The sequence below is a fragment of the Tympanuchus pallidicinctus genome, unplaced genomic scaffold, assembly GCF_026119805.1.
Source record: "Tympanuchus pallidicinctus isolate F22 unplaced genomic scaffold, pur_lepc_1.0 scaffold12, whole genome shotgun sequence".
NCBI lineage: Eukaryota > Metazoa > Chordata > Aves > Galliformes > Phasianidae > Tympanuchus > Tympanuchus pallidicinctus.
In genome coordinates this window covers 5,836,543-5,863,756 of record NW_026294637.1, presented here as the reverse complement: position 1 = coordinate 5,863,756, position 27,214 = coordinate 5,836,543, and the positions used below count along the sequence as shown (strand labels likewise).

General features: G+C 49.5%; 1 protein-coding gene across 2 annotated transcripts; it reads left to right on the top strand.

Annotated features, from left to right (window-relative positions):
- Positions 1 to 358: 358 nt before the first annotated feature.
- On the top strand, positions 359 to 26,131 carry ST8SIA2 (ST8 alpha-N-acetyl-neuraminide alpha-2,8-sialyltransferase 2). 2 transcript variants are annotated; one of them, XM_052672074.1, is made up of 6 exons: positions 359 to 546; positions 11,643 to 11,705; positions 13,573 to 13,701; positions 14,344 to 14,601; positions 16,312 to 16,605; positions 23,750 to 26,131. In XM_052672074.1, the coding sequence occupies exons 1-6, from the start codon at positions 449 to 451 to the stop codon at positions 24,033 to 24,035; spliced, it is 1,128 nt and encodes a 375-aa protein (XP_052528034.1). In that variant the 5' UTR covers positions 359 to 448; the 3' UTR covers positions 24,036 to 26,131. The 2 variants fall into 2 exon arrangements, with proteins under 2 accessions (XP_052528034.1, XP_052528036.1); XM_052672076.1 differs by lacking the exon at positions 11,643 to 11,705.
- Positions 26,132 to 27,214: the final 1,083 nt, after the last annotated feature.

Below are 27,214 nucleotides of genomic sequence, written 5' to 3'. Positions count from 1 at the left end.
TGATGGAGCGCCAACAACTGTTGTTACCAAAACGTGAATCAATAGCAACATAGACAGGTGTGATTAGTTCTCAACCACCTTTATTTACAACGCTGTTCTCATCCCACAAGCCGCTCGTTATCGGCAGAAAAACGCAAAGGCGCCCACCTCGCATTGTTCCCCTCCGACCCCGCAGAGGAGGGGCGGCGAAACCCCACCGCGGGGCTGGGGGCGGCCCTTCGGAGGGCTCCCCCCGGTGCGGGGCGGCAGCAAACTTTGTCCGCTGGGGGGAAGCGGCTCAACCCCGTGCCCTCCTCTCCCCTCCCCACGCCGGGCGGGGCGGGACGGGAGCTCGGCGGGCGCCGAGGGGCGGAGCGGCCCCGCCGGGCGGCGGCGGCGGCGGCTGTGGGGCCGAACCGGGACGCGGAGCCGAGCTCCGCACCCCGCGGAGCGGCCCAGCCCGGGAGCCATGCCGCTGCCGTGCCGGGGCTGGACGCTGGCTTTGCTCACGCTTCTCGTCGGCTTCCTCATCTTCGCCGACATCTCAGAGATCGAGGAGGAGAACGGGTAAATTGACGGAGGGAAGGGGTGCCGGAGGAGGAGGAGCGGTGAGGGAGGGGGGTGCGCCCGGACAGTTTCTTTGTCTCCGGCTCTCCCGGTTTCTCGCTCGTAGAAGTGGGAAGGAGCGCGGAAATAGCGGGCGGGGAGCGGGGTTGGTTCGGGCGGCGTGGGGCAGCGCGGTCCTGGTGGGAAGCGGGACCCGGCGGTCCCGTTAGGGACAATGGGATGTCAGCCCGACTGGAGCCGCACCGCTTCTCTTAGGGGCGTTGAATAGCGGTCCGGGTAGGGCTGCTCGATCCTTCGCAGGTCCGGGTAGGGATGCCGGGCAGGTAGCAGGCTGCTCGGAGGTATTGGAGCGGATAGCGGCTCGGAGAGAGGGCTTTGGGTGCGGGCAGCGCTCAGGTGTGGACGGGCTGATGGAGGGGCGAGTGGCAGCCCTGGGGAGCGGGCGGATGGGCGTGGTGGAGCACCGGGCGATGGGTGAAGGGACCCGCCCGGCGAACGAGGAGGTGCGACGTGGGATGGGGGTGATTGCCCTTCCCGGTGCCTCTGTACGGCAGAGACTAAAGGAACCCCAAAATCTAGGGAGAGGAGCAGTGCCCTGCCCACCCTGTACCACCTCTGAAGGCTGGTTAGGAAATTAGGGAGTGACAGGAACAGGAACGGAGAGGAGGATTTGCATTAACCTGAGGAACTCATTGCAGCAATGTGAGAAAACAAGTCAAATAATCACGACAACATGGGGGGCACTTGTAATGGCACAGGGTCCTTCTTTCTGCATAGGAGCGGGTGGCATTTCCACCGTTCGGTATCAAAACAAATACCTGGCACTTGGCTGAAAAGAGAAAGGGAAGGCAGGGATGTTTGTCATTGTTTCATTGTTGTGTTGTGCTGAGTGCCACAGGCAAGAAGTGCCCAGAAGCATCCAGCCTGTAGGTTACCAGGCGGGATGGATTATTGCTCTGCAATCAGCTGGCACCATCTATATAATAATAAAGGAAATGAAATGCTTAGGAAGCATCCTCCCCATCGGACAGGCTGCTCTGATCCCGTTGCTTTCCTCCCCTCACCTTTCCCTGCTTCGGCTCTTTCTTCTCTCTCCTCTCCTATCTGCTAGATCTGTCCACTAGAACTTGCTGTGCCCTTATTGAAAATCCATTCTGTTTTGTTAGTTGCTCGTCCTGCTTTTCCCCCTGGTTCATTAGGGATTCCCAGTGAGTGGCTTTCTTTATTTTATTTTTTTTTTTCCTCCTCTCTTTTCTGTACATTGTATGGAAATTGGATGTTTGCTGGCTGCTTATCTCCCAGCCCTGGCATCTGAGTTTGTTGCTGTACTTCTCCGAGGAAGTGCTGCCAAACTGTTCAGCGGCAGCGACAGCAACAGGGTCAGAGGAGTTGCAGAGGAATAACGAGCAGCCCGTTCAGTACCACGCTTCTGCCAGTGCAGGAGGCAACGTGCACAGCCCTGTGCACAGCCCTGCGCTGCCCCACATCTGCTGCCCTCTGATAAGCGGGCATCAGTCCCATGCTGATTTTTGTAGACAAGCTACAGTGTGGGCTGGGACACAGAGCAAAGGTAAGACCTGGCTGTAATAAGAAATAATCATAAAGCAAGACAAAATGACATTTTCTCCTTACTTCTCTTTTCTCACGCATTTCTTTATCCCCACTGTACATCAGAAATCCCAGATGTGCTCCATGTCTGAGCTCCTTCATTCACACAAGGGGCTGCTCACTGATCATTGCACACCTCAAAGCTCTAAGCAGGGGAGCCTGGTGCAAAATGCAGCTCATCCCTATGCAGGGATGGTCAGCATGATGCTGGGAAGATCTAAAGGTCTGTGGTTCATTCCTGGGCTTCAACAGTGGTTTTTTGGAACAGGTTGGGCAGGGAGCTTGGTGGAGTCTGCAGTCTGTGGAGATGCTGAAGAACCGTGGAGATGTGGCACTGAGGGACGTGTCAGTGGGCATGGTGGGGATGGGCTGGTGATTGGTCTGGGTGATCTTAAAGGTCTTTTTCAATGATGCTGTGATTGTGGATGTAGGAAAGCCCGCTTCTGGGCTTGCACGATAGCAGAACTGCTTGCAAGCAGGAGTTGTAGGCAAAGGGAACTGTGTGACAACAAGTGCATGTGACAAAACGTGCATGACGGCACAGAGAAGCCTCAAAGTTTTGTAGGAGCTCTCAGTGTGCAAAAGATGTTTGGAAACTACCAACGGCTTTCTGCTCAGCCCTTCCCCAGATGGAGATTATTTGGGTGATGGTTCATTGTCTTGCTCTGCATTCCCCATTGCAGGCAGCTGGCCCTGGCACTCAGGGCTGGGGGCTGCAGGCAGGTGCAACTCTTTTTTTCCTTTTCCTTGGCATCGAAGCACTCTCTAATTATTGTGCGGAGTGAACAGCTTGCCCACTTTTACACGTGCCCTGCCCCCTGCCTGCGAGTTGGATTGTTTTTGGAAGGATATGCCTTATACGGGTAGGAGAAGGGGGAATGTATTTCTCTCACCTACGAATACTGAGAAATCTCAGAAAGAAAGAACAAAGTGTTCATTAGGTTCAAAGTAAGAGTGTAATATTAACTGGCAAAAGGACCAAATATATATATATATCTCGTGCTGTTTGCCCAGACAAGTTCCCAGCATTGCAGGTGAAGGGGGCTCGGAGTCGAAGCTCTGCCTGGCAGAGCTGTTTGAGGAACGTGGTTAGAGTCCGCTTTGCTCCTCCAGCTACGCACGGCCCTTCCTGCAGGCGGAGACGCTGAAACATCGAGGTGAGGGCAAGGATGGCCACTCAGCAGCGTGGCGGTGCCGGGGACGTGCTGCCCTCCAGTCCTGCGTGTCCCATCCGCACACTCACGTCCCAACTCGCGGGGGATGCTGGCAGGGATGCGGTGAAGCCGAGACGTTGCCGGCGTCGTTGGAGCTTCGGTCCCCAGAAGCCGCCCGGTTCGGCTGCTGAACTTTCCCTACAGCCCGCTGATGGGTTTTCTAGCGCTTTTCTGCCTCTTTGTTTCTCCCGAAGGAAACAAAAGAGACGCTTTGGGTAACGCGAAGCGATCGCTGCCGGTTCTCCAAGCAGCCGGGATGGAGGAGAGGGCCAGACGGAGACAAAGGGCTCGGCATCCATGGGGATAATTATCGCGAAATTCTGCTCCTCAATGGCAGTTTAAAGGCACTCTTTGTTATGCGTGTGCCGTCGCGGTCCTGCGGGGGTCCGGCTGTGGCCTGATTGTCTGTAGAGGGAGCTGGTGACCCGCTGCCACCAGGTGACTTCTCAAATTAGCGGTGAGCCATCTTAGGGAGCACTTGACACTTGGGTAATGGGTTGGACTTAACGAGCCAACCTTTTCTTTACCTGCCCAAACCGCGTGCCTTCCCGTCCTGATTACAGAAGGAATTCTGTCAGCGCTTTGAAGCGAGGAGCCGGAGAATCGCATATTGCTGCCCTGCCCCAAAGCATGTCCCCAGGGGGCCGCTTTTTCATCGTGTGCTCTGTCCCGACGCCCGCCTGTTCCGGAGGTTTTGCTCCCTCTGTGCTGCATTTGCTCCACGTGTCTGTAGCATGCAGCAGTCATACAACGCTTTTGGCAGTGGAACCGTCCTGCTTAAGTCCTTCAGGCTGTGATTTACTGCACCTGGTAACAAGTCACAGATCACTAAGGTTGGAAAAGAGCACTAAGATCACCTGGTCCAACCATCACTCTGAGACTTGCTCTACACTAGAAAGTTTTGGTGAAAAAAGCACCCTATTCTGCCTATTCTGGGTTTTTGCACGCTTACACATTTGAGCTACCAATGATCTGAGTGGGCCCAAAGGAGCATTGCCTCTGCAGGAGTCAGCAGAGAGGCCTTTGTGTCCATTGGGTAGGACAGAACTCTCACAAAAGCTCCATGCTTTTTCAGGCTGGAAAGTGAAACCCATGTTGGAGCACTGATAAGAAAATATCAGGGCAGCCCTCCTGACAGTTCTAGGTTGGTTGCACAGCTCCCCTCGCTCCATCAGTGCTCCTTTGCTCCATCCCAGCAGAGCTTCCAAGTCATGCTCAATACCACCCCAGCGAGCACAGCAACCAAGAGAACACTCCAACAAGTGCTGCAAGTTTCCCTCTTGCCCAGGTCGGCTTTCTGTTTCCTTTCACTACACCTGCAAATGCGTGAGTTAAATCCGGAAGGAATTGGACACTGATAAAAGGCTCTATTTTCTTTTTTTTCTTGTATTCTGTGTTCACATGCCTGCAGCAACAGTGGTTTTTCTGCTCGGACATCTGTTCATCTTTGCCTACCTGCATGCCAAATGTGCTTTTGATCTTGTAGAGGAGCATATCACAGGAGCTCCCACTCCTTTCCCTGGGCTTGCTGGTAACAAGTGTTTTGGTTTCTCATCCCCAAGACCAGAACTACTTAAAGACATCTGCAGGCTATAAAAACCAGTTGTTTCGAAGACTTCCTCTAATTGCCTCCATCATTTGCTTTCTCTGGACCTGGGTCACCCTCAGCAGCAAGAAATAAGCCCAAACCACAATACTAGGCAGCAATTGTTTCGCTTTTTCCCTGGCTTCTTTTTGCAAGGAGGGTTCCCTAGGCCAGCAAATTCACTGTGGGAGCAGAATTTAAGGTGTCGTTTAGCAGACACCGTGGCAGAGCAGGCTGGTGTCAACAGCTCTGCTCCTTGCATTTTAATAGTGGGGGTAAAAAAGAAGAGAAAGCAGAACCTTATGTTGTATATATAACCTTATAATATGTAATATATACCCTTACAATGCCTTTTTTCTTTGTATCCTGCTGTATATCTGAACAGCCCTGGTGGTGGTGGTCTTGAGAGAAGCGTGTTCAGCAGTGCTGATGGCACAGTAACTTTGCTGGTCCTGCTCTTGTGTGCTCACAGGTTTCTTGTTTGCACGGCGTTCGATTCATTGAGCTGGCTGCTGGTTCAGTGGATCTTTCCAAAATGAAGCACTGGAATCTTTCTTCTTGCTGCTGCTGCAAACAGGGTCCATGTTACTGCATATAGAAATCCACTGGGAGGATCGCAAACGACACCAAAAAAAAAAAAGCACAAGCAAAAGTGTGGCCAATCTGCATGCTGAGCACACGGTTCTGCCCATCTAGCACAGGCTGGGTTGCTTTTAAAAGCTCGGTATTGTCACTGTCACAATGTGGTTTTGGAGTGCTCTGTTGATGAGCATCTCAATGCATCCTGGTGTCCTGAGTTGAGTTGCACTCCTGGTACCCAGCATCACACTGAGGGTGCTCAGACAAAAGAGCAGCACCAGGAGGATGTTGCTGCCCAGGAAAGTCCTCAGCACCGATGCTGACAGTGGAAGAAACCACATGAGGGGCTGAGTATTCCATTGAGCCTGGAGACTACAGCCCCCCCGTGTGCTCTTTTCATATTGCACCATTCCCTTTTACTTTGCCCTGAAGATGCTACAAGAGCCACTGGAATTTCTGTCTTGTAGGGCATGAATGCACAGGCTGACAGGATCTGCTGCAAGACTGATGCTCTACTGCTTGTGACTTCCAATAGCTCTGCTGGCTTAAAAAATGATCTCAGGAAGAACGCACAGTGTAGACATGGGTATTTTAGCAGTGACACTTTTGTCTTTCTCAGCTCTTTTTGAGGACTCCTGGTATTTTTCTTCTCCTCTCCAGGAGGGGAAAATCGAAATCCGCAGACAACGCTCTCATCTCAAGGCCTCTTTGGATCCTTTCTGCCTGCTTCTGTGGCTTTTCCTGTGCTGGATATTTCATTAATGTGGCCAGAGAAACTTTTCAAGAAAAGGGTGTATGTGGCACTGAGGGACATGGCTAGTGGGCACGGTGGGATGGGTTGATGGTTGGACTTGAGGATCTTAGTGGGCTTTTCCAACCTTAACGATTGTGTGGTTCTGTGAAGGAGTAAGGTCTGCCAGAATGCAGGATGGGGAGAAGTAGAGTGTGTGACGTGTGACCTCTGTGAGCGTGTCAGTGGTGACAAAGCAAGAGCATTGTATGATGATGGACATGTGCAGACATGAGAGCTGGTGCTGGCTGATCTGTGTCTGGCTGAGAACAGAGCCTGTGTGATGGGGGTTTAGTGCTGATGGTCTGGTTACCCTAAAGGGATCCCCTTTCTCCGTCTTGTGTCCTTTCACCTTTGAAGCTGTGCCTTTCCTGCTGCCTCTTTGCTGGTTTTGTCACGTAAGCATTTCTGCCTAATTGGCTTATTCCCTAATAAGCAATAGGTGTCTCTGTTTTGCAAACTCATGCATCTCAATTCCTGTGCCCTCGGCGTATGCTGGCAGTGATTGCACACAGTGATTTGCAGCCAGGCAGAGAGCTGAGAGCCAAACCCTGCTCTGATTTACACCGGAGTTGGTGCAGAGCCGGCAGGCGGGGCTGCTTCAGTGCTCCTCCAACTCCTTATCCCTTCTGGTCCTGAGTTGGGCAGGTGATGCAGGTGAGGCTGACATCCATACGGGTAGATAGATGGCTTTGAAAGAGGGGTGATTTAGATTAGATGTTACAAGGAAATTTTTCACTGAGAGGACGGTGAGACCCTGGCACAGCCGTCGAGAGAGCTGTGGGTGCCCCTTCCATGGAGGCACTCAAGGCCACGTTGAATAGGGCCCTGGGCAGCCTGAGCTGGTGGGAGCAAGCAGACCTTGGCAGGGGGTTGGAGCTTGATGATTTTGGAGGTCCCTTCCAGCCCAAGGCATTCTCTGGTTCTGTGATTTTCCTGAATGCCCCGACATGGGCAGATTCTCTGAAATGCCTTCTTATGACTTGATAGAAAGAGTGGAACTTAGAGCTGCAAAAATAGCACCTGATATTTAGGAAGTTTTTGACACTCTCTCTGCCAAGCTGTGACAATATGAACAAGTGAGATTTTAAACACATCCAAGTGAGATTTTAAATGTCTCATCAAGATGTATTGCGGGATCTTTCATCCTAGCAGGCGAATGCTTTAGAAATGTTCTCCAAATTAATCCCCAGGGAGGAAATTTGCTCCCTGGGAGGGCACACGTTGGCAGGTCCCAGTCCCCTTCACACCCTGGCTTGAAAACCTCCAACAGCAACTGCTGAAATGTCACCAGGAATGATCTGCAAATACCAAACATCCTGGTGTTAGGATGTGTGATGCAGGGAGGTGGGTGAGAAGCAAACCTGAGAACTGTGTTTCTAGAGTGAGGGGAACGTGGGGGTGGGCAGGTGGTGCTGCCTGCAAGCAGCTGATTTCCAGGGTGGGAGACACACAGGTGGCAGCCAGTTCTCATGCTGCAGGCTCTGCCTTTTGTGCATGCATATGGGGTTACCCATGTGGTTTTGGCCAAGCCACTTCCTCAGTACCATCCCAAAATCATGACATGCACCTAACACGTGAGGGCTGTGAAGACTCAATGAGTGGGTATCGCTCATTTACACTCCTCAGAGAAAGCAGGAGCTCTGAGCTCTCTTTCTGAGGAATTTGGATGAATACATTTAGTTTGACAGTCCCACAGTGGATCATGTAGATGCTACTAGCTCTGTTTTCCATGGATGAGAGCTGGGGTAACCTGTCTTGCCTAAGGTTGGGAAGGCGACCCAACATAGTAGAGTAGAACATTTGCTCTACAAGAAGTGCAAATGCAGTTCATGATGTGCTCAGAATTTGTGTCCTTGGACCATTCATGCATGTTGTGCCTGCTTCCCGTGTGTATTCTGTTCTGGAAAGAAGGAGGAACCAGGGGTTGACTTTATAAAATATCCATGGATAACACATTTTTAAATTTGTATGCCTGAACATAGGGGTGTGTGAAGCCTGCTGTTGGAGGCCCAGTCACCCAAAGAGGCTGTGTGACCTACTTGTTCAGTCAGAGGAGCTCTAGTTTCATGTATCAAAATGGCTCAAAGCAAGACCAAACTGTGCTGAGCGACAATTAAGATTATTATTTAAGAAAAGACAGTGATGAAAAGGGAAACAAAAACCTTAAACAACCCATTCGTTGACAGGAAATGGAAAAGTCTTTGCATACCTGGTAGATCAAGAATTCTTTATCCAAGAAAATTTGGGCCTGAATCATAAGATAATTTTTCTTTCTTATCCTCTGATATATGAATCAGTGTCACTTTGCAACCGAGCACAGAAATTCCTGACCTATATAATATCTTAGATAGTCAAAATTCAGCTTGAAGGATCTTGAGGCAAAAATGAGAAAGGATGGTGTAAGCCAGTAATATGGCATTAGCACGTATAGACGTGACTTATCGCTGGAAAACATCCAAGCAGAAATCAAAAGGAGAGCGTTTTGTAAATAATAGGATTAGGGAGCAGGTTGGTATTTTGTGGGACTGGCTATACAGTCAAACTGATAACAACTAGATTAATAAAGTAATTCAGTCTAAACACGGTGTAGCCCTAGAAAGCTTTTCAAAATCAATGCCTATCTGTGCAATTTTAATCAAGGTTGGTCTACGCCTTTTGATGCCGAGAGATTTGAAACTCCAGGTCAGTGAGATGTAATAAAATGGGCTTTGTTTGTTTGTTGGTTGCTTTTACACAGGCCTCTTTAATTACTGCCTTCCATTTCTTAATGTTTGCCTCTTCCCAGATGGGATGGTGAGGTGGTACAGGTGGTTTGCCTTTGTTGGAGGCTACGGCAGACATTGGAAAATATTGTGTTTGGCTGAACTGCAGGCATTTTGAGCCACTGGAGGGCTGAGCTGAATACTTGGATGGCTCAATCATGGCTCAGTGCAAAGGGAGGTGTCCCAAAGTTGCAGTGTAGGGCAGGAAGGAACAAAAGGCAGAAAAGCAGTTGGTTTTGGATAGGAGAGTTTTAGGATTGACTGGACCTTCGGTGAAGTACCATATCCCAACCTCTCTGTATCTCTGTGGTTTGGAAAAAGGAGCCGAGCCTGGTGCAGGGAGCAGCACCACTGCCAGCATTCATGTACCTGCCAACAGCAGCCCCACTGTTGCTGAGCCAGGCATTGGCTAGCAGAGTCCTGCTCACTCCAGCACCAATGAGCCATCCCTTCCGTGTTCATGTAGGATAGCAGTTTCATGTCATAATAGGATATAGAGCCTGTAAGTACCCATAGAGGAAGGCAGCGTTTCCTTGCCCTTTTGGGTACCAGGGAACCCACAGCAGTGCCTCATCCCACGGCTCCCAGGTTGTCTGCATCCAGCAGCTCCAGAGCCTGCTCGAATTTTGGGAGGAAGCATGCACGGGGCTGTCACTGAGGGCACATGAGGCTTAGACTGGATAAATTCATTTGAATAATACGTTGTGATGCTTCAGATCCTGATGATGACCGAGCATGGATGGGATGGAGCTAAGAAGTCTTCTCCACTTCCTGATTTCTGTGATTCCCTCCCACCCCCTTTCATAGAAATGGTGAACCAGAACTTATCAGGGAGCAGCATTTCTTTTTCTAAGCCCTTAATCCAGTCCCTATCTCTCTTACAGCAAGTGTGAAGGAGTGTGAATCCCATTTGGAAGGCTCCTTCAGAGGAGACGTCTCTGAAAGGCTGCGTGGTTTGCACGCTAATCCTGCCTGCTCCCACACCCTGCGGTGAACCCCATTAAAGCAGAGGCTTGTTAAATGCCAGTAGGCTCTAGGAATAAGCTAGTCCTGCTGTTCCCTTGATACACCAAAAAAAAAAAATTGAAACAGCTCACTGGCTCTCAGGTTTGTCAAAGGGAAAAGGAGAGTGTCAGAGGGAGAATCTCAATGGCTTTGGCCACAGATTGTCTCTGCAGGAGGGAGAGAAAGGACAACCTTTGTGGCATTTCCAAAGGTTTCACATTATGCAGTGCTGAGGGCTGCACTCAGCTTAACTAAAGGGTTTACGTCGCATCCCACAAGTCTGAAAATCTTTTTAATGCTACCAAATGGTCATGCTCACTATTTCATTTGTGTCTAATGCATTTGGGATCTTTTCAGTTCTACTAGAAATAACATACTCCTGAGATACATTTTCATTAAGATATATATTTCCAGGTAATAATATTTCTGCTGGAAAACAATTTGGTTCTCTTTATGAGCGTGTTCATGTGGATATCTGTACAGTGGAAACAATAAAACAGAGCAGTGGGTACGTGGCAGTTGAAATGTGTCTGCCACTGAGCATCACCTGAAAGCAGGGTAAGAGTTCTTTGTGACCTGTTAAAAAATAGTGAGCTGAATCAGGAAGGGGCTCTGCAGCCACCTAAATGCTGGACGAGATTGTATTCTTTGAACTGAGGATTGGTGGGTTGAATGAGTGACTCAGGTTTCTGAAGAGGCTTGGTGCCACCCATCCTTTGTTACAGCATCAGTCCTGTGCCTGGTGTTGGAAATTTGGGCTTTCCACTGGCACTGTTTTGCTCAGGGAGGTTTGATGCCCTCCTTGTGCCGTTCCTTGGCAGTGGCACTCAAGGTCTCGAGCCCAGCTTGTGAATGAGCTGGCCTCGTAGCTCCAGCCTGCTTACACCAAATGTGAGACTGGGGGCTCTAGGGCACCAGTGGGATCAGAAGGTGCAGGAGCAGGGCCTTGGGTGTGCATGTTGTCACCAGGAGAAGGTGCACAGTGAGGACAGGGTCTCTGCAAGTCTCCCAGGAGGCTAGAGGCTCATTTTGGTTAGGGTGGAGATGCTGGGCGGTCTTCAGTGAAGGACAATGGCTTCCATTCTCCAGGAGAAAGACCTGGAATCCCATCCAGGTTGGTCAGTTGGTCCTCACCATAGGACAGGGACATCCCTTGTCAGCTCAGAGGTGAAGGAGAACTCTGGGCACTGCTCCCGCCTGATCTATAAAAACAGAAACAAGAAGAAATGTATCTAATGCAACCTATGGGCTGCATGCTGCTGTGACAGCAGAAAGCAGATGTCTTTGATGGCTGATTAGAGAGCGCAGGTATTATTCATTCGGTTGGGTAGGAGCTCTTTTGCTGTAACAGTTCTACAGCTGCGGCAGGGCAGTGGTGACAGTGAGTGTGAAAAGGCCTTTGCAGGCATCAGGACATCTCCGCTCTGACAGGGTGGGGTGTGAGCCCTGCCTCAGCTCAGAGCCCTTTGGAGCAGGTTCTCTTGACTGTTGAACAATGCTTGGCAAAGAGGAGCTGGGTTTATAAATAATGCATTTCCTTTGTCTTGCAGGAGTTCTGGAGGCAGAGGTACAATCAGATCAGCTGTGAACAGCTTACATAGCAAATCTAATAGGTTTGTAAATTAGATTTTGTGTTCATTTGTTTTTGCTGTAAGGCAGCTATTAATCTGCTTCTCCTCTTTGCCGGATAGTGCTGGTCTTATTTAGCAAATGTATCTGTTTCTTTTCACTTCTGCTTTGCATTTTCTTAATCGTTTCTCCCCCCTCCTCCCCCAGCTCAGTGCAATAATCATTTGCAAATAACCAAGGATCTGCAAGTTGTGGTGATTGAGAGAATGAGAGAGTTACTTATTGTGAAAATAAGTCAGTGATAGAGTTGCCATTTGCGTAGTTTTACTATGTGCTATTAGGGGAGAGAGAGCTGCTTTGACATCAGAACTCCATTCGGTTTTATCGTAATGCAGTTGGGTAACGTTGCTCCATTGCAGTCATTCCGTGGCATCACAGCTTCATTCCGTGTCTGTGTTATTGTTATGATGGTGTTGTGTCATCCCAGCCTTACCGAGTGATGCGGTTGCGAAGCTCAACACCACCACTCAAGAAAGACAGGGCAGTGCTGTTCCATGGTGATGTCACAAGGCGTGATCAAAACACAGAAAACAGACCCCAAAAAATCGTTATTCCCAAGGCTTCTTTACTCGTTTCCTTTAAGATTTTGACACTGACACCTCGTAGTAATTTTTTGCAAGGCACGAGATGGTGTGGCAAAATGCAAGAGCGGGAAACAACCTCTGGAGAAGGTCCTGTAGCGTTGGTATATATAAGCACACACCGACACTCTGGCAGCCAGCCTTTATAAACAGCCTTGAGGAACACATTTTGTTCCCCTTCTGCAACGTTATGTACTTGGAGCCATAGTGTCCCCCAGGAGCACCTTCTGAGGGCTGGAGATGTGCTCCCAGGAGCACGAATTGCCACGAGCCCAGGCCACCAGCTCTGCTCCACGTCCCCCTCTTTTCACTCCCTAGCCTTCACCTGCCTTTTATCAGTGTATTTATTTAGAGACCATTCCCCAGCTGGAAGAAGCCCTTTGCACTACAGAGGGAGATTCCCTTCAGCTGGTAGTGAGTGCTTTTGGCTGTGTGTTTTTCAGAGTGCTCTGAAGTGTGAAGGCTTTTTTGGGGCTGCGGACACATACGCAGCTTCTTGATGAGGTGCTTGGTAATTCTCTTTGGAGGGCTGGCTGGAATCAAATATGCAGAGGCTCCTTTAATTTATGCCATTTGATGTAAATTGCACTGAAGTGCTGGGGCTCATTTGCCTCTTAGAGCAGGGATTAAAAGCTGGGGTCTCCCAGTGATCATCTCAAAACCACAGTGGGAGTTTATGTGGCTTTTCCTCATCCCCGTACTCATTTCTGGCCATGGAGCAACAGTACGGATGCTGAAATCTTTTTCTTCTTCAACAGGAGAAAAAAAAGAAAAAAAAAGTGATCTGCGAGCCAACATCCCCATTTGGGTTCCACGTATCCAATCTCACAAGCAGAGCCAGCAGCTCAGTTAAAACTCATTTCTCCCTTGGGTGAACTGCAGGTTGCGCTTCTCTCATGAGGTTTTTAACCTGGAGCTGAGCTTTGGGGCACAACCAATCTCTCGGTGAAGTCTGGGGTTCTGCGTCTCAGCCTGCCTGCAGAGCTCCTGCTTCCATGTGCATGCGTTCTTCCAGCCCGACATCTGTGACTGTGTTTTATGTAAACTTGTAGGTCTGTGTTCGTGTGAGCAAGCAGGAATTTAAGGATTTGTGTCTGCTTGAGTGTAGCAGAATACAAACAGGCTTTCAGTTCTTGTTTGGGTAATAACTACCATTTTGCTTTTCTGATGAAGTTTGAATTCCAGCAGCCACAGCCTCAGACAGTGATTAGAAATGCCATTGGGATGCTAACGGATCCTGTCTCTCTCGCTCCATCTCTCTTTTCTCTAGAGCTGAAGTAGTAATAAATGACTCTTCATCTCCAGCTGTTGTTGACAGAAGTAATGAAAGCATTAAGCACAACATTAAACCAGCCTCATCCAAATGGAGACACAACCAGACACTCTCTTTGAAGATCAGGTACTGGTAATTACCTATAGGACAAGAGACAGATCTGGTCCTCTCCAGTGCAAGCTGGCAAATTGCCTCTGTATATCATCTAAAGAAGTCAAGGAAGAAATAAAAAGCTTATCTCCTGCTGAGCTAGACTTCATATCTGTAAGCTATCGCTTGGAAATGAGTTTCTGGCTAAAGCAGCTGGCCTTGCAGCCTTGCTCAAGCTCCAGTTCCCAACCAGAGCTACTGGGGTGCTACTGCTCTGCCCAGGGTGGATGCAGAAACCCCAGCAATGAGGGAACATCCACTGGAGGGGCTGGGTTGGGCAGAAGAGGGCATCCAGTTGGAGCTAGCTGTTTGCATGCAGTTCCTGGATGGCAAACGGGAAGCAAGAGGCCATCTTCTGTATTACCCAAATTATCAGATTGGATATTAGGAAAAAATTCTCAGAAGGAGTGGTGATGCAGTGGCACAGGCTGCCCAGGGAGGTGGTGGAGTCACTGGCCCTGGAGGTGTTCAAGAACGTGATACTGAGAGATGTGGTCAGTGGGAATGGTGGGGGTGGGTTGATGGTTGGACTGGGTGACCTTAGTGGTCTTTCGCAGTCTGACTGATTCCATGATCTCTGTACATCACCTGATGGGGCCATCTCTTCCCTGTCCTCAGGAAACAGATCTTGAAGTTCCTGGATGCAGAGAAGGACATTTCCGTGCTGAAGGGGACACTGAAGCCTGGGGACATCATCCACTACGTCTTTGACAGGGACAGCACCATGAACGTCTCGCAGAACCTGTATGAGCTGCTGCCCCGCACCTCTCCCCTCAAGGGCAAGCAGTTCCCCTCCTGTGCCATCGTAGGCAACTCAGGGGTGCTGCTGGGCAGCGGCTGTGGCCCTGAGATCGACACACACAGCTTTGTCATCAGGTAGGGCACCTCGTGCTGCATGCTGAGCGTGGGGGTTTGGGGTCTTGGGGAGGTGAAAGTATAAAGCTTAGCAATGCCAACACCATGCTTCAGTGCCTCTGCTCCTGGTGCTGGTGTCCCTGCAGACACAGTGCCCCATGGGCCTGCGGTGGTGGGTCCCCATCCCCACCCCATCTCCGTCAGAAGATGCTCAAAGCAGAGAAGAGGTGTATGCTTGCTCTCTCATCCCCAGCACCCATGCACATCCCTCAGCTGTGGGAGCCCACGGATGATTTATGGGCTTGCAGACTTTTGCTTTCTGGCAAGTCTATTATGAGGACAGCCCAATCCATCAGCAGCTCACAGAGTCAGTCCCTGTGTGACATAGAAGTGAGGATAATGTCCCCTCTGCCCCTGCTTACAGCCAGCTGCTGCCTTCTGCCCACAGGAGGATGGGGCCATGTCAGCTGCACCTTTAAATAGAACCTGAGCAAGGGAGCAAATCACTTACTCAGCTCTGGCAAAGTACAGGGAGGGGGTTTTGTGTCAGGCAGAAAACCTGCATGAGAAAAGTTGTACTGGGTATTGGGATAGGATCAGGATGTTGAGTGATGTCTCCTCCACCATATAATCTGGTGGGCAATGCCTGGTGGGCTCAGTCCAGCACACAGCTCTGTTTATTTTCAGCCATTTGACTCCTGCAGTGAATGGGTCAGATAGGCTCCAGGCCCAGCATGCCACTTGCTTGGTTTTCTTTCTGTTTCCCCAACTGTAAAGTGGGAAAAAGAGCAGTAATGGCTGATTATGGAGACAGATGGTTAGGATGCATTTCCTGCTTGTTAACTACTGTAACTTCACTATAAAACACCACTGGAGAGCACAGCATGCTGCACAAAACCCCACATGATGGAGGAGGGGTTGCTAGTGGTTTATCCCACTGCTCTTCCATCCTCATCCCTCGTAGCCCCCCAGGCTTGTAGAGCCCCAAAGGGACACCTATTAAAATGACAGAATGCAATTGGGTTTTGAAGGTCACAGCGTCCATCAGCACACATCCTTGCACCATCACCCACGGGTGTCATTGTCACTGCTGGTGCCACTGAGGCTGCTGTGAGCAGAGACTCGCTGGCTGCAGAGAAGAAGGGGTTTGGGATAATGTTACTCTAGCAAGGCTCAGGCTGAGGGCTGTGGGTGTCACATTGCTATTCCTGGAGAGAAGGGAGGCTGTAGGCATTAAGCCCATCTCCTGTGCATGAGCAGGTAATGGTTTCCAGCTGGTGTTTGGGGCACTATCAGCTCTCTGTGCTGTGTGTCCCACCTGACCCCAAGCTGCTGCCACATGGGAAAAGGCATTTCATCTCAAACCTGCTGTGGCAGCAAACCAGGAAGGTTTGTTGCTATGTTTTATTTTCGAATGGCACCAGGAGAGATACAGACCCATTTAAACCCACCCACCAGCTTCATGTATTATAAGTGCTGCCCGGTGACACGTGCACACACATCTTGGTGCATTGAGGAATGATAACCTGATGGTGGGATGGCTCAGTGTTTCCAGGTGAGAGCCTCTCTAATTCATTGCAAGACCTCATTCTCCCTGTGCCACCTTCCAAAAGCGAGAGCAAACAGACACATCTGTCGCTGCTCTGGCTTTTAGCATCAACCCATTGCGATGCTTTTCAGTGCCCTCTGTCACGCCCGTCACTAAGAGCTGTTGGGTATTTCCACTTGCAGGTGCAACCTGGCTCCTGTTCAGGAGTACTCACAGGACGTGGGCACGAAAACGGACCTGGTGACCATGAACCCATCAGTCATCCAGCGAGCCTTCGAGGACCTGGTGAACGAGACGTGGCGGGAGAAGCTGCTGCAGCGCCTACACAGCCTCAACGGCAGCATCCTCTGGATCCCTGCCTTCATGGCCAAGGGGGGCAAGGAGCGCGTGGAGTGGGTTAACGAGCTCATCCTGAAACACCACATCAACGTCAGGACTGCCTACCCCTCACTGCGCCTGCTGCACGCCGTCCGGGGGTGAGAACGTGGTCGATGTGCTCAGAGCTGGGATTTTGTGAGCTTCCCCAGCAGGAGAGCAGTCACTGCATTTGTGCTCCCTTAAGTGGACTCTGGTCCCTCGATGTGGGCTGGAGACTGGTGCAAGCTGGACCCCTTGCTCTGCTCTATGAATATGTCTTCTAGCTATGCAACAGGGCGAGCCTAAATATCCAGGTTGGGTACTAAGAAAAGTTTTTTCTCATAAAGAATGGTTGGGACTGGCACAGACCGGCCAGGGAGGTGGTGGAGTCACCATCCCTGAAGGTGTTCAAGAACCGTGGGGATGTGGCAGTGAGGGACGTGGTTAGCAGCCACGGTGTGAGTGGGTTGGCAGTTAGCCTAGATGATCTTAGAGGTCTTTTCCAACTTTATCATTCTGTAATTCTGAATCTGCCTGTGCTTTGCTGGCTGTAAGCCTGGATATCGTCTCAATAACTCCCCATCCCACAGCTAGGGCTCTGCTAGGAGAAATGTGTGTGGTGGCCAGCTGAGCTGGTGACAAGGTTTGTCAGCCTGAAGCAGGTGTGGAAATCTCAGTTAGCTCCTTTGTGCCAGGAAGCTCATAGGGGGACAGAGACAATGGGGGAGTCAATAAGAAGCTCAGAAGTTCCTGAGTAGCCCATGGGTACCTGTGATAGTGCTAATTGCATTGTTTATCTTAAATGAACTTCCAAGGCATCCTGACGATCTTCAAAGCCCCTTACAACCCATTCTGTTCTTTGAACTTGCAAGGCACTGGGGGTGCTCTTAGAGTTGTCCCCAGCACGAGCCAGCCAAAAGGATCTGGTCAATCCCAGGCAGCAACAAGGGGTGAGAAAAGTTGGGTCTGCCCTCAGGTGCTTCTGTTTGAGATTCCTCAGAGGCTTTTTGCAGAAGATTCTGGTTTTGAGGTAAAGAAAGAGAAGGGGAACAACGTTGTGCTCACAGAAAAGGGGGGAAAACAACCCAAATTCAGAGCTATTTCTAGCTGTAATTGACTTACTTTATCTGTCAAAATAGAATTAAGCTCCTGTAATAAGTCCTTTAAATCAACAGGCTGCTAATCCTGTGCTGGCAACCTCTCCTGGTGCCAGGAACGTCCCGCAGGAAGCTCTGCAGGGCTGCCAGGGGCTGGGCACTGCTTTCCTGTGGAGGCAGAGGAACCCCCAAAGCTGCTCATCCCCTGGCACCGTCCTGGTGTGCTCCTGGCTGGCATCACGTTGTCCCCATGTAGTCCCACAGGACAGCTGGACCTCTGCTGGTGGCTGAATGGATGGTGGTAAGCCCTGGGGTTGTGTGGAAGGAAGGCACAGGAGACCCCTCTTGGTTGGAGTCCTGAAAGCCCTTAATTGGAGCAGGGCAATGGGAAAGGTGGCTTGTGCTGCACTGAGGGAAGCAGCCAAGGGCAGAGTGTGCAGATGGTGCTGGGCAGTGCTAATCCTCATCAGGCCCTCCAAGCCAAGGGAGCTGCTGCCTGCCCTCCCCTCCTGCCTCTCAGACCAGCAGCAGGAAAGCAGGATGTTACTGGTTAATGGCGATTATAATTAATATTGTAGCCCCATCGCTAGCCAGAAGTGATGGGATCACTTCAAAGCTGACTCTGTGAGCTGTAGCCTGGCTAAGGGGCCGTGCAGAAGGACCCCTCCAAGGCTGGGGTGCAAAGGGCTCTGTCGAGTGTAGTATCAGTATTGATGTTATCTTTGGTGCACTGTCTTCAGGTTTGGGCTCTGGGATGGATTTAAGAGCGATTCAGGTGAGCTGGTCGCAGTTGAGGGTGGGTGCTGATAATCTTGGGGAGTTTTTCAGATACCCGTAGGGTTGTCTTGACCATTTGGCATCGTTCCTATGATGTAGTTTGGGCTGTGGGAGTATCAGCATCACTAGGAATTCACTTATTTGTCTTCTGTGGTACTGCCCAGTTCCTACAATGTCCCTCCTGTGCTGCTGTGCCAGCGCTGTCCCTTTTCCTTTGCTGGATAAAGCTGCCCTTGATTTATAATCTGCCCTAAGTTGATTTGGAAGTCAGAAAGAAATGGGCAAAGTCTTTCAGCTAAGAGACTCTTCTAGATATTTTATTATTTCTTGTAGAAATAGCACTTTGTGCAAAGACTAACCTTATCTCAGCCAACTTCAATTCGGGCACAAAAGCTTTGCCTTTACTCTTCTTCCTTCACTTCCAGTGAAATAATATTTGTGAGTTCTTGACTCCTCCTTGAACCGCAGTGCTTATTGTCCTGCTCTGCTCTCCCCCAAACCAGGATGCGTTCCAGTGGCAATCAAACACTTCTTCCTATAATTTGCAGTGCATTTGGGGCACTTGTAGAGAGTGTATTGCTGAGATAAATAGAAAGCATTTGTTTTCTGTTTTCTTTAACAGCACCATTTCAGACATCACCTTCCTAGCTCTGCTGGTGTCTTAAATGTTTGCTGATAGCTTTTGTGCTGATGCTTCTGGATAACTGTGCTGTAGGACCGAGGCATTTTTCACACTGTTAAACTCACCAGCTCTGCTCTCTGCCTGCCAGTAATGGGGAAAGCCATCAGCATTTTGATGGAGGAGCTCAGAAGCAAACCATGAATGCAGTGAAACAGAGTCACTAGCTAAGGTGCCTGTTTCCAGTGTCGTTGCCATGCATTTTGGGTGTGTGACTCAATTCTAAGAGGTTCTCTAAAATGTCTCCTGAGCAACACACCCAGCAAGTACAGCACTTGTCTTCTGACAGGGAAGCAGGTGAGCCTGTTAGGAGTCATCTGCTAATGTCTCCAAAAAGCCTTGTAATCCCTATTGCCAGGCAGCATTTGTTAGAGAAATAACATGAAATGCAGGAGGCAGAGGGAAGAATTGTACCTGGAGGTCTGACTATTGCATCTTGCGGAGAATTTGTGGACGCGTTTCTGTTTGCTTTGTATTATCTAGTCTAGCATTTCTCACCGTGTCCATCACAGGGGTCCCTTGGCAGTAACCAGTTCTAATCCCGTAAGATTTTATTAAGAGCTTCTTGAAAGAAGAAAATCGATAAGTGTTCCAGCTATCCCGTTAGCTTTGCCAGCCAAACAGCCCTGACAGCTTGCATGTGTGCGCCGTGACAGCGACTGCCCTGCTTGGAGTCCACAGCTCCCATAGCACAGCTCTGCCACCTGTCCTCAGAAACCCAGCTTGGTGGGATGTAAGGTGGATTTATCTTTGTTTCGGATGTCTCCCTGGGTCCCACACCCAAACAACATCTAAGCCTTTGAGTTTTTAGCACGGTAGTGCTCTGAGGTTGCCTTTCCCATCCATTGGCCATGATGGAAACCCTCCCCTGGTCCCTCCTTGCCTGCATCCTGACAATGCCTACCTGGTAGCCTAGCCAAGGGCAGAGGTGTCAAGTGAGGGACACAGACAGCTACAGGGTGCACGGGGAGGGGAAATAATGACTCACAAGTGTATGAATGGAACAGGATGGAGGACTACCACCCCTTGTGTGAGCCATCGTTCTTGCTTCTGCACAAGGAAATAAGGCACGTTGTATCCAAGCTGTGGTGTGTTTACACACAGTCCCCATGACATTTGATTTGTTCCAGTTGATCAAGAAGATTTAGGCTTTTCTTTGTAAAAAGAAGTGGAAAAGTGCAGGAGGGAAGGGGGAAAGAAACAGAATGATCCTTTTTCGGCTGCATTCCTCATGTTCAGTCTGTGTGGAAATGGTTTAACTCATGGGTGTTGGGTGCCCTGTGTGTTAAAACTGGCATTGCAAATGCCGGTGCACTACTCCACGTCCAGCTTTTGCACTCCTGGACAAGACGTGAGGGGGGTCAGCTGCTCTTTTTACCCATCCAGCACTGACCTGTATGCAGCTCTTGGTTATTTTGGTGGAATTAATGATGGAAACTAGACACACAGCCCAACAGGGGGATATTGGTCTCTCTTCTGGCTCCATGCATCATTTCCATCCTGTGCTGTTCCCTGTTGGTACCAGTGGGTCCTAGCATGCAGCAGTGGGAACACAGGGTGCCCTCAGGGTGCTGTCTCCAGCTGCCTTCAGACAGCTTTTCATGAGCATTAATGGGAGCAGGATGTGTGTGGCAGACTGATAACGTGCTTCAGACAGGCAGGGGCTAGCACCTCCACAACAGCTTGTGTTTGTATCACACTTCTACGAGTAAGCCGTTTGAAAAAGGTCTGAAATTGCATTATTTCAGCTATTCTGATTTGTATCACGAAATAATGCAGCTGAGGCCGCTGAAACTTGATTTCTTCATTGACCTGGGTTGCTTTTACTCATTTTATCAGTGTGATGGATTTTCAATTCTTCTATCCTGCAATTTAACCCTCGCCTGTGGAGAGCACATTACCCAAGGGTTTTCTTGGATGCATTGGGATGCACCCACCCACTAGCACAGTACTCTGAGCTGCTCACTCTGAAGCCTCCATCCTTAGCTGCCATCAAGTATTAGTTCAGGTACTCAGGCCCATGTCTGGCCTGTTTCCTTAGAAAAGATGGCCTCGATGATTGTGGTGGCATTTCCCATCTGTCATTATCGTGATCCTCCAAACAAGAGCTGTCTCAGGCAATTTCTGCCTGGCAGCACTCAGCTCCCTGCTCGTGGCTGCATCCCACTCGGGTGCCCGACCACCTTCAGAGCTGCTTGCACCCCTGGGGTTTATTTACACTGGTTCTGAAGGAGGTCAGCACGTGGGCAAAGGCTCTGAGAAAGGAGGCATTGAGTTTTAGGACTGCTCTTTGCTCTTCCCTTTTAATTGCTGTCTCTTCCCATAAAATGTTGCAATTAATAGTTATGGTGATTGGTGTAGCCAGTTTGAAAAATAATTACTGCCTGCTTCAAGATTATCTTTCCTCCTAATTAAAATCCTGGACCTCACATATTAAAGGTGCGCTGTTGACACAGCATCCCATGTGCGCCCAGACAACCTCATTTGGATTTACAAAATTAATTAGGTTTTATTTCCATCCCCAGCTGTTCTCCGCTATACTGGGAATGTGACCACAGTCTCCATTGGCTAATGGTGGGAAGATGAGATCTTCCTGCATAGCTCTTGTACTCCATCGGAAATGGGTTGTTAAAAAGTATTCCCCAAACCATTTCCCACCTTCATTGTTTAAGAAACAAATTGCAAATGCTGTGATGTGGTCAGTGGTCTGGTTTGGCCATCGTGTGTTATGTATGGCATCCATTCTTTTCGTTCTAAGCATCTGAGTTGGTTCCTACCCTGATGTTGTTGGAAAGTTTGGAGCATTCAGCTGCCACGTGTGCTTTGGGTTGTTGTGTTAGAGAGCTGCTTTTGATGCTAGTTGTGCATGTTTGTTAGTGGGGCTCTTCTGAGGTTGCCCCCAGTCCTTTTTGTCATTGTTAATATGCTTCAGATGGTGATGGTGAAGTGAGATGTCCCATGGGCATCATGTGTAGGTGCAGTGGTGGTTTGTGTCTTTCCCTAAAGCAGGCCCACTGACAGGACAGCTCTTCCCAGGTGGCTTCCCTGCTGCCTGCTGTATCCTAATTCACTGCTAAGTGGCTGTGATATCCTCCCTTTCTCTGCTCACATCAGGAGTCTGGTGTGATTACCTTGAAAGCAATCAAGGAATCTGTCTCATCCACCTGTGGGTTAAGATGACCTCAGCACCGCTGCAGCCTTGGCTGCCCCATAGCTCAGTCCTTGGGGCTGGGTATTGTGTTTGTTCCCTCTAGTATTTTTTTCCTCTTTCATGCTGGATGCTGAGGAGAGAGATAGGTGAGGAGGACTGCCACCCTAAAACAACATACTCATTATTGGCCAGCCCTGGGGTGTTAGACCCCCATGAACTCTGCTGTCCCCCCGCCCTTGCCTCTGGAATTTGATTCACCAGAAAAGTCAATTTTCCTCTTATCTAGCTGAGAACAAACGAGTACATTTTGTGCCTTGGTTGCTAAATTTTAATGGCTTTTGTGAAAAGCTAATTTGCAGGATTATGGCTCTGCTCTCCCGTGGGTTCCCGCTTTCTGAGCCCCAGACCCTGGGGAGCCCAGCAGGAAGTGTGAATGAGGAAGGAGATGCATTTCGTGCTCAATCTCCTGCACCCGGTCCCTTTGAAATACCCACCATAAGTAATCTGCTGGCAGACCCCGTGGTGAAGCCTCAGACAGGCAGTGGTGGCATCAAACATATTTTGGGAGAAAGGAACATGCCTGGGGACCTCTTCTACTACCCCAACTTTCTCCATTCTGTATTTCCTCATCTGACAGTGCTTTCCTGCTGAGCAAACTGGACAAGCTGTCCATGCAGTAAAGCACTGGCACTGGAAACTTTGTAGTACAGGGGTGCTGATACTGCAGTAACTTTTTATCGGCATTCCAAAATACTTCTGCTGATGCTATTTCTGCTCATGCATCGCTATGGGATGCCTCCTTCCCCCTTTCTTTTGGCCATCCCTCATAAAAACTAGCACAGTTTGCAAGTGAGTTCATCTGATCTCTATGGCATGTGGTATATTGTGGTAGGCGTGGTGTATCATGGTAGGTGTGGTATATTACAGTAGGCAGATATATTGCAGTGTGCACTATTGCATATTTCATGGACTGACTCTGTGCAGTGTTCTGATGTATTTTGACAGAGGATTGCAGAGCAGTGGCTGGGTATAACGGGAGCACGGTGGGATGCTTGAGCTCTCTCAGCCAGCTGACCCTTTCTTCAAAGGCAAACGTTTTTGCAGCCCTGTTGTGTTTACTGTCAGTAAATCTTCGTTCATCAATGAAAACTGTCAGCTGTGTGTGTGTGAGTGTCTGCTTCAAGGAAGGGGCTGCTGGAGTCTACTTGACGTGAGGATGGTTTGCTCTGTGGTATCGATCTCCTGGGTTGATTGGAAGATAATTGTAGGCTGAAGTACTGAAGGCCAGCGTTGCAAGCAATTTGTTTTTCATAAAGGATTGCCAAGACGTGAGATGCTTCAATGCCATAGCAACACGCGTGATGTAACCGCCAGACAGAGAGCAGGAGATGCTTATTCATGAAGCAACCCCTAGAGAGGTTTTCTTGGCATGGAGAACTCTTCTGCTAGTCAGAAACCTCTCACTTTGAATCACCAATATATCTCAGTCACAGAAAAAAAGTGAGAGACACGAGCTTTGGCTGCCGGGGGATGACAGGTTCTCTGCTCTTCCCTTGCAGGTACTGGCTGACCAACAAGGTGCACATCAAGCGACCCACCACTGGCCTCCTCATGTACACCTTGGCCACTCGCTTCTGCAACCGCATCCATCTCTACGGATTTTGGCCATTCCCCCTGGACCAGAACCAGCAGCCAGTCAAGTACCACTACTATGACAGCCTGAAGTACGGCTACACCTCGCAGGCCAGCCCGCACACCATGCCCTTGGAGTTCAAAGCCTTAAAGACTCTGCACCAGCAGGGAGCCTTGAAGCTGACTGTAGGGGAATGCGAGGGGGACACGTAGGGCGGCCCCGGCTGCGATCCTGCAGGCTGCACAACCGGGGCAGGACGGGGAGGGGGCAGAAAGGAGCCCAGTGGGGTTGGGTGTCTTTGTTAATGCGCAGAGCAGCGGCACAAATATATATACGTGGTACCTATATATATTGACCTGAGTATTATAACTGTTCGGTGTTTCACCAAGGAACGGGTAGGAGACATGTGTGAGCATCTGGAGGGCCCAGCATTGGGTTTGCTGGGCTGGGCCAGGCGTTCGATCTACGTCCATGACGTGTGATGGTGACCTTGGTTTTTGAGGGTATGTTAGGTGATGGGTAGACGTTCAGCCGTTTGTTGTGACTGGTCCGAGGTTGGTAGTTAGTTTGTTCGGCCAAGAGCGCCGCTGCCGGCACGTTCTTGGCTCCGTGCTCGGGGAGGGAAGGGGCAGGGAGCGGGGTGGGCAGGGAAGGTTTGTTGGCGGCTCTCACAGCTCAGAAGCACCAAGCAGGAGCCATCTCCTGCCCTGCAGGACCCGGTGCCCGGCAGAGTGGCACGCAGACTCATTCCAAGTGGTGTGGGCATGCGAGTGGCCCTGGGGGGGATGCAGCCTTCGCTGGATGAGCTGGGCGAACAGTTAGGAGGATGCTGAGGGTGAGTTTTGAGGATGGGTTTTCCTTTCCTAAAGAACAATGCAGAAAGGAGCAGAGATGCTGGAATGTGGCAGGAAGGAGGTTTGATGCTGCGAACCAACACCATTAGGATGAAGTGTCTTACTGTGCTCTAGTATAAGACACTCAACATCTGCCAGGGCTCGTGAAAACTATAAGTATGACGAGCTCTAAATTCCCAAAAGCTACCTGCTAAGCAGCCTGCCTTCTCTCCCCATCCAAAAATAACTGCTGATAAATCGGCGATGGGCCTGAGACCCAGCCAAGTAGAAAGACTGCAGGACTTCAAGGGACTTTGTCAAGTCTAAATAATTTATTTTCACTTCCCTGCAAGGAGCTAGCACACTGTGCCGTGTTCCTGGAGTCCTGCTCTTGCCTTTCTTTCAAGCTCCAATTAGTTGTTGCTGCGAACAGTTAAATAGGATGTCAGATGGATCTCAATGGGATGCTTGCACAGTAATGAACGTCAAAGAAGTAATTAATCTTTTCCCGTGCTTTTCTGAGAGTCCCTAAATATGAAAAAGTTCTTACAGTTACACATTGGCTTTTCTGTAAATTTGGGGTCCTTTTTTTTTTTTTGTGGGAAGCAACTACATTGGTCTGATTAGCCCATTTAATTTTCTGCTTCTATAGCCTCCTCAATTCATCTCCTAATTAGCAACGGGTGCCAGAGTGCAGGTGGGCCCAGGGTTCAGTGAGTGCAATTTGGGTTTAATTTGTGTGTGAGCAAATAATGTTGCACAGCCGAGCCCTGGGTGTGTGTTGCAGTGCTTTCCTGGCAAGTTTTCTGCACCTTTATGCCTCCTAATACCACTGTGGTTTTGAAGTTTAAGAAGTGTACCTCCTGGGTCTGGTATACTTGATATTGTTTCTTTAAAAGCAAAGTGCTTCAAGTGGTAAAAGGAAGAGCTCTCTTTCATGTTTTGGGATGTAGACAGTATGATGCCCATAGGAACCTCCAGCCTGCTAATTAGTGTCAGATGAAGATGCTGAAGATTAAGGTGTAAGCAACTTTATAGTGGATAAATGTAGGCTAATCTGCCACTGGGGAACGTTTCTTTCCAGCTCCAGAAAATGATTGATTTTATGTATGCTTTTTAAACCTGTTTAGGTTGTTGGGTTTTTGTTGTTGTTTTTTTTTAACTTTCTTTTTACTGAGTTTAGTGACAGGATAAACTAAATCTGGCTGTGAGCCTCTGCTTAAGCTGCTGAGGTTTCCTGAGACAGGAGGAGGCAAAGAGTGACATTGCAAGGTGGAAGCCATCTGAAGTGTCAAGGAGCATCCCGTGATTCAGGAGTGGTTGTGAAGTCCCTGGTTTGGTACGGAGGAGGCAGGGATGGAGATGAAGGCCCAGGACTGCTGAAGTCAGCTGTTGTATGGAGGGGCCTGGGCCACTGCACTGATCGCTGTTAGCAAACCTTCTTTTTTGAATAAAAATACGAGAAATGAAACAGATGTGCAGTTGTGATGTATTGATGGGATAAGACTGTAAAACACCCTCGCCAGTTAAATAGGGAGAAAAGGGAAGAGAAGGGACCTGTGGCAGGTACAAGGCTATTTGTGTGCTACACTTGTGGCCAATGCAAATCCCTGTTGGGAGTGTGTTGTGCCTTCTGTCTCCAGCAGATAGCTGGGACTCAGCTTTACCAACCTTGGCCCCTGCCACTGGACCGCTTTAGAGCCTGTTTCGTGTGAGGAGAGTTTGGGGACTGGGCTGCTGCTTGCTGGATAACTTCACGCCCTGTCGAGGCTCTTCCAAAGCTCAAGGAATGAGCCTGTCATTACAGACCCTGAAGCAGGGCTTGGGCAAGCTGAATGAGGACCCTCCTGAAGGTTTAGCTTGGCTCATCGTGCTGTGATGGAACAAAGGTAGGTACTCATATATATTGACGTGAGCATGGCTCTCTCAGGGGATGTCTTGCTCATTACCTTGCACTGTTACAGGGTATTGCTCTGGTGGTCCTTTGCACCATCTATACAGATCATAATAGAGATGCTGTCTTTTTGAGCATCACTTCTTTAAAAAAAAAAACAAAAAAAAACCACCCAATTTCATGCCAGAGAAGCTTGAAACTATGGAAATTAAAGCTTGAAGCTTTGAGATGGGATGGCAGGTGTGAGGTTTGTTCCAGGGTGCCCTTCAGCATCAAGAGGTAAAACCAAGTGTGTGATCTCCGGTGTGGTGCTTTGTTAACCACACACTGTTCCACCCATTCAGTGTCCCTATTCTTTTCCTTGTTGAATTACTCACGTTTCACAAGTGCTTTGTGAACGCAGTACCTGCCCAGCTGTGGGACCATTGAGAGGAGCAGATGCCATGAGCAGGCTAATCTTGTGTGTGACATCCTGGGATGGCTCAAATCCCAGCTCCACGTCAGGTCACCTCACTGTGGATATTATGATGCTTCCAGCTTCAGCTCCAGACTGGAGAGCCCACCACAACCGGGTAATGGACTCCATGCATTATTTTTCACCGCCCAGATGATTACTCATCGCCTATTTTTGTAAAGAAATGACTGAGAAAAGCTCTGAACAGAG

What these genes read in the sequence shown, in the direction of transcription:
- ST8SIA2 (XM_052672074.1), top strand. Translation starts at nt 449, where the DNA reads ATGCCGCTGCCGTGCCGGGGCTGGACGCTGGCTTTGCTCACGCTTCTC. An exon ending in GAGATCGAGGAGGAGAACGG is followed by an intron (nt 547 to 11,642) that starts GTAAATTGACGG and finishes TTTGTCTTGCAG; the next exon opens with GAGTTCTGGAGGCAGAGGTA. An exon ending in TTACATAGCAAATCTAATAG is followed by an intron (nt 11,706 to 13,572) that starts GTTTGTAAATTA and finishes TCTTTTCTCTAG; the next exon opens with AGCTGAAGTAGTAATAAATG.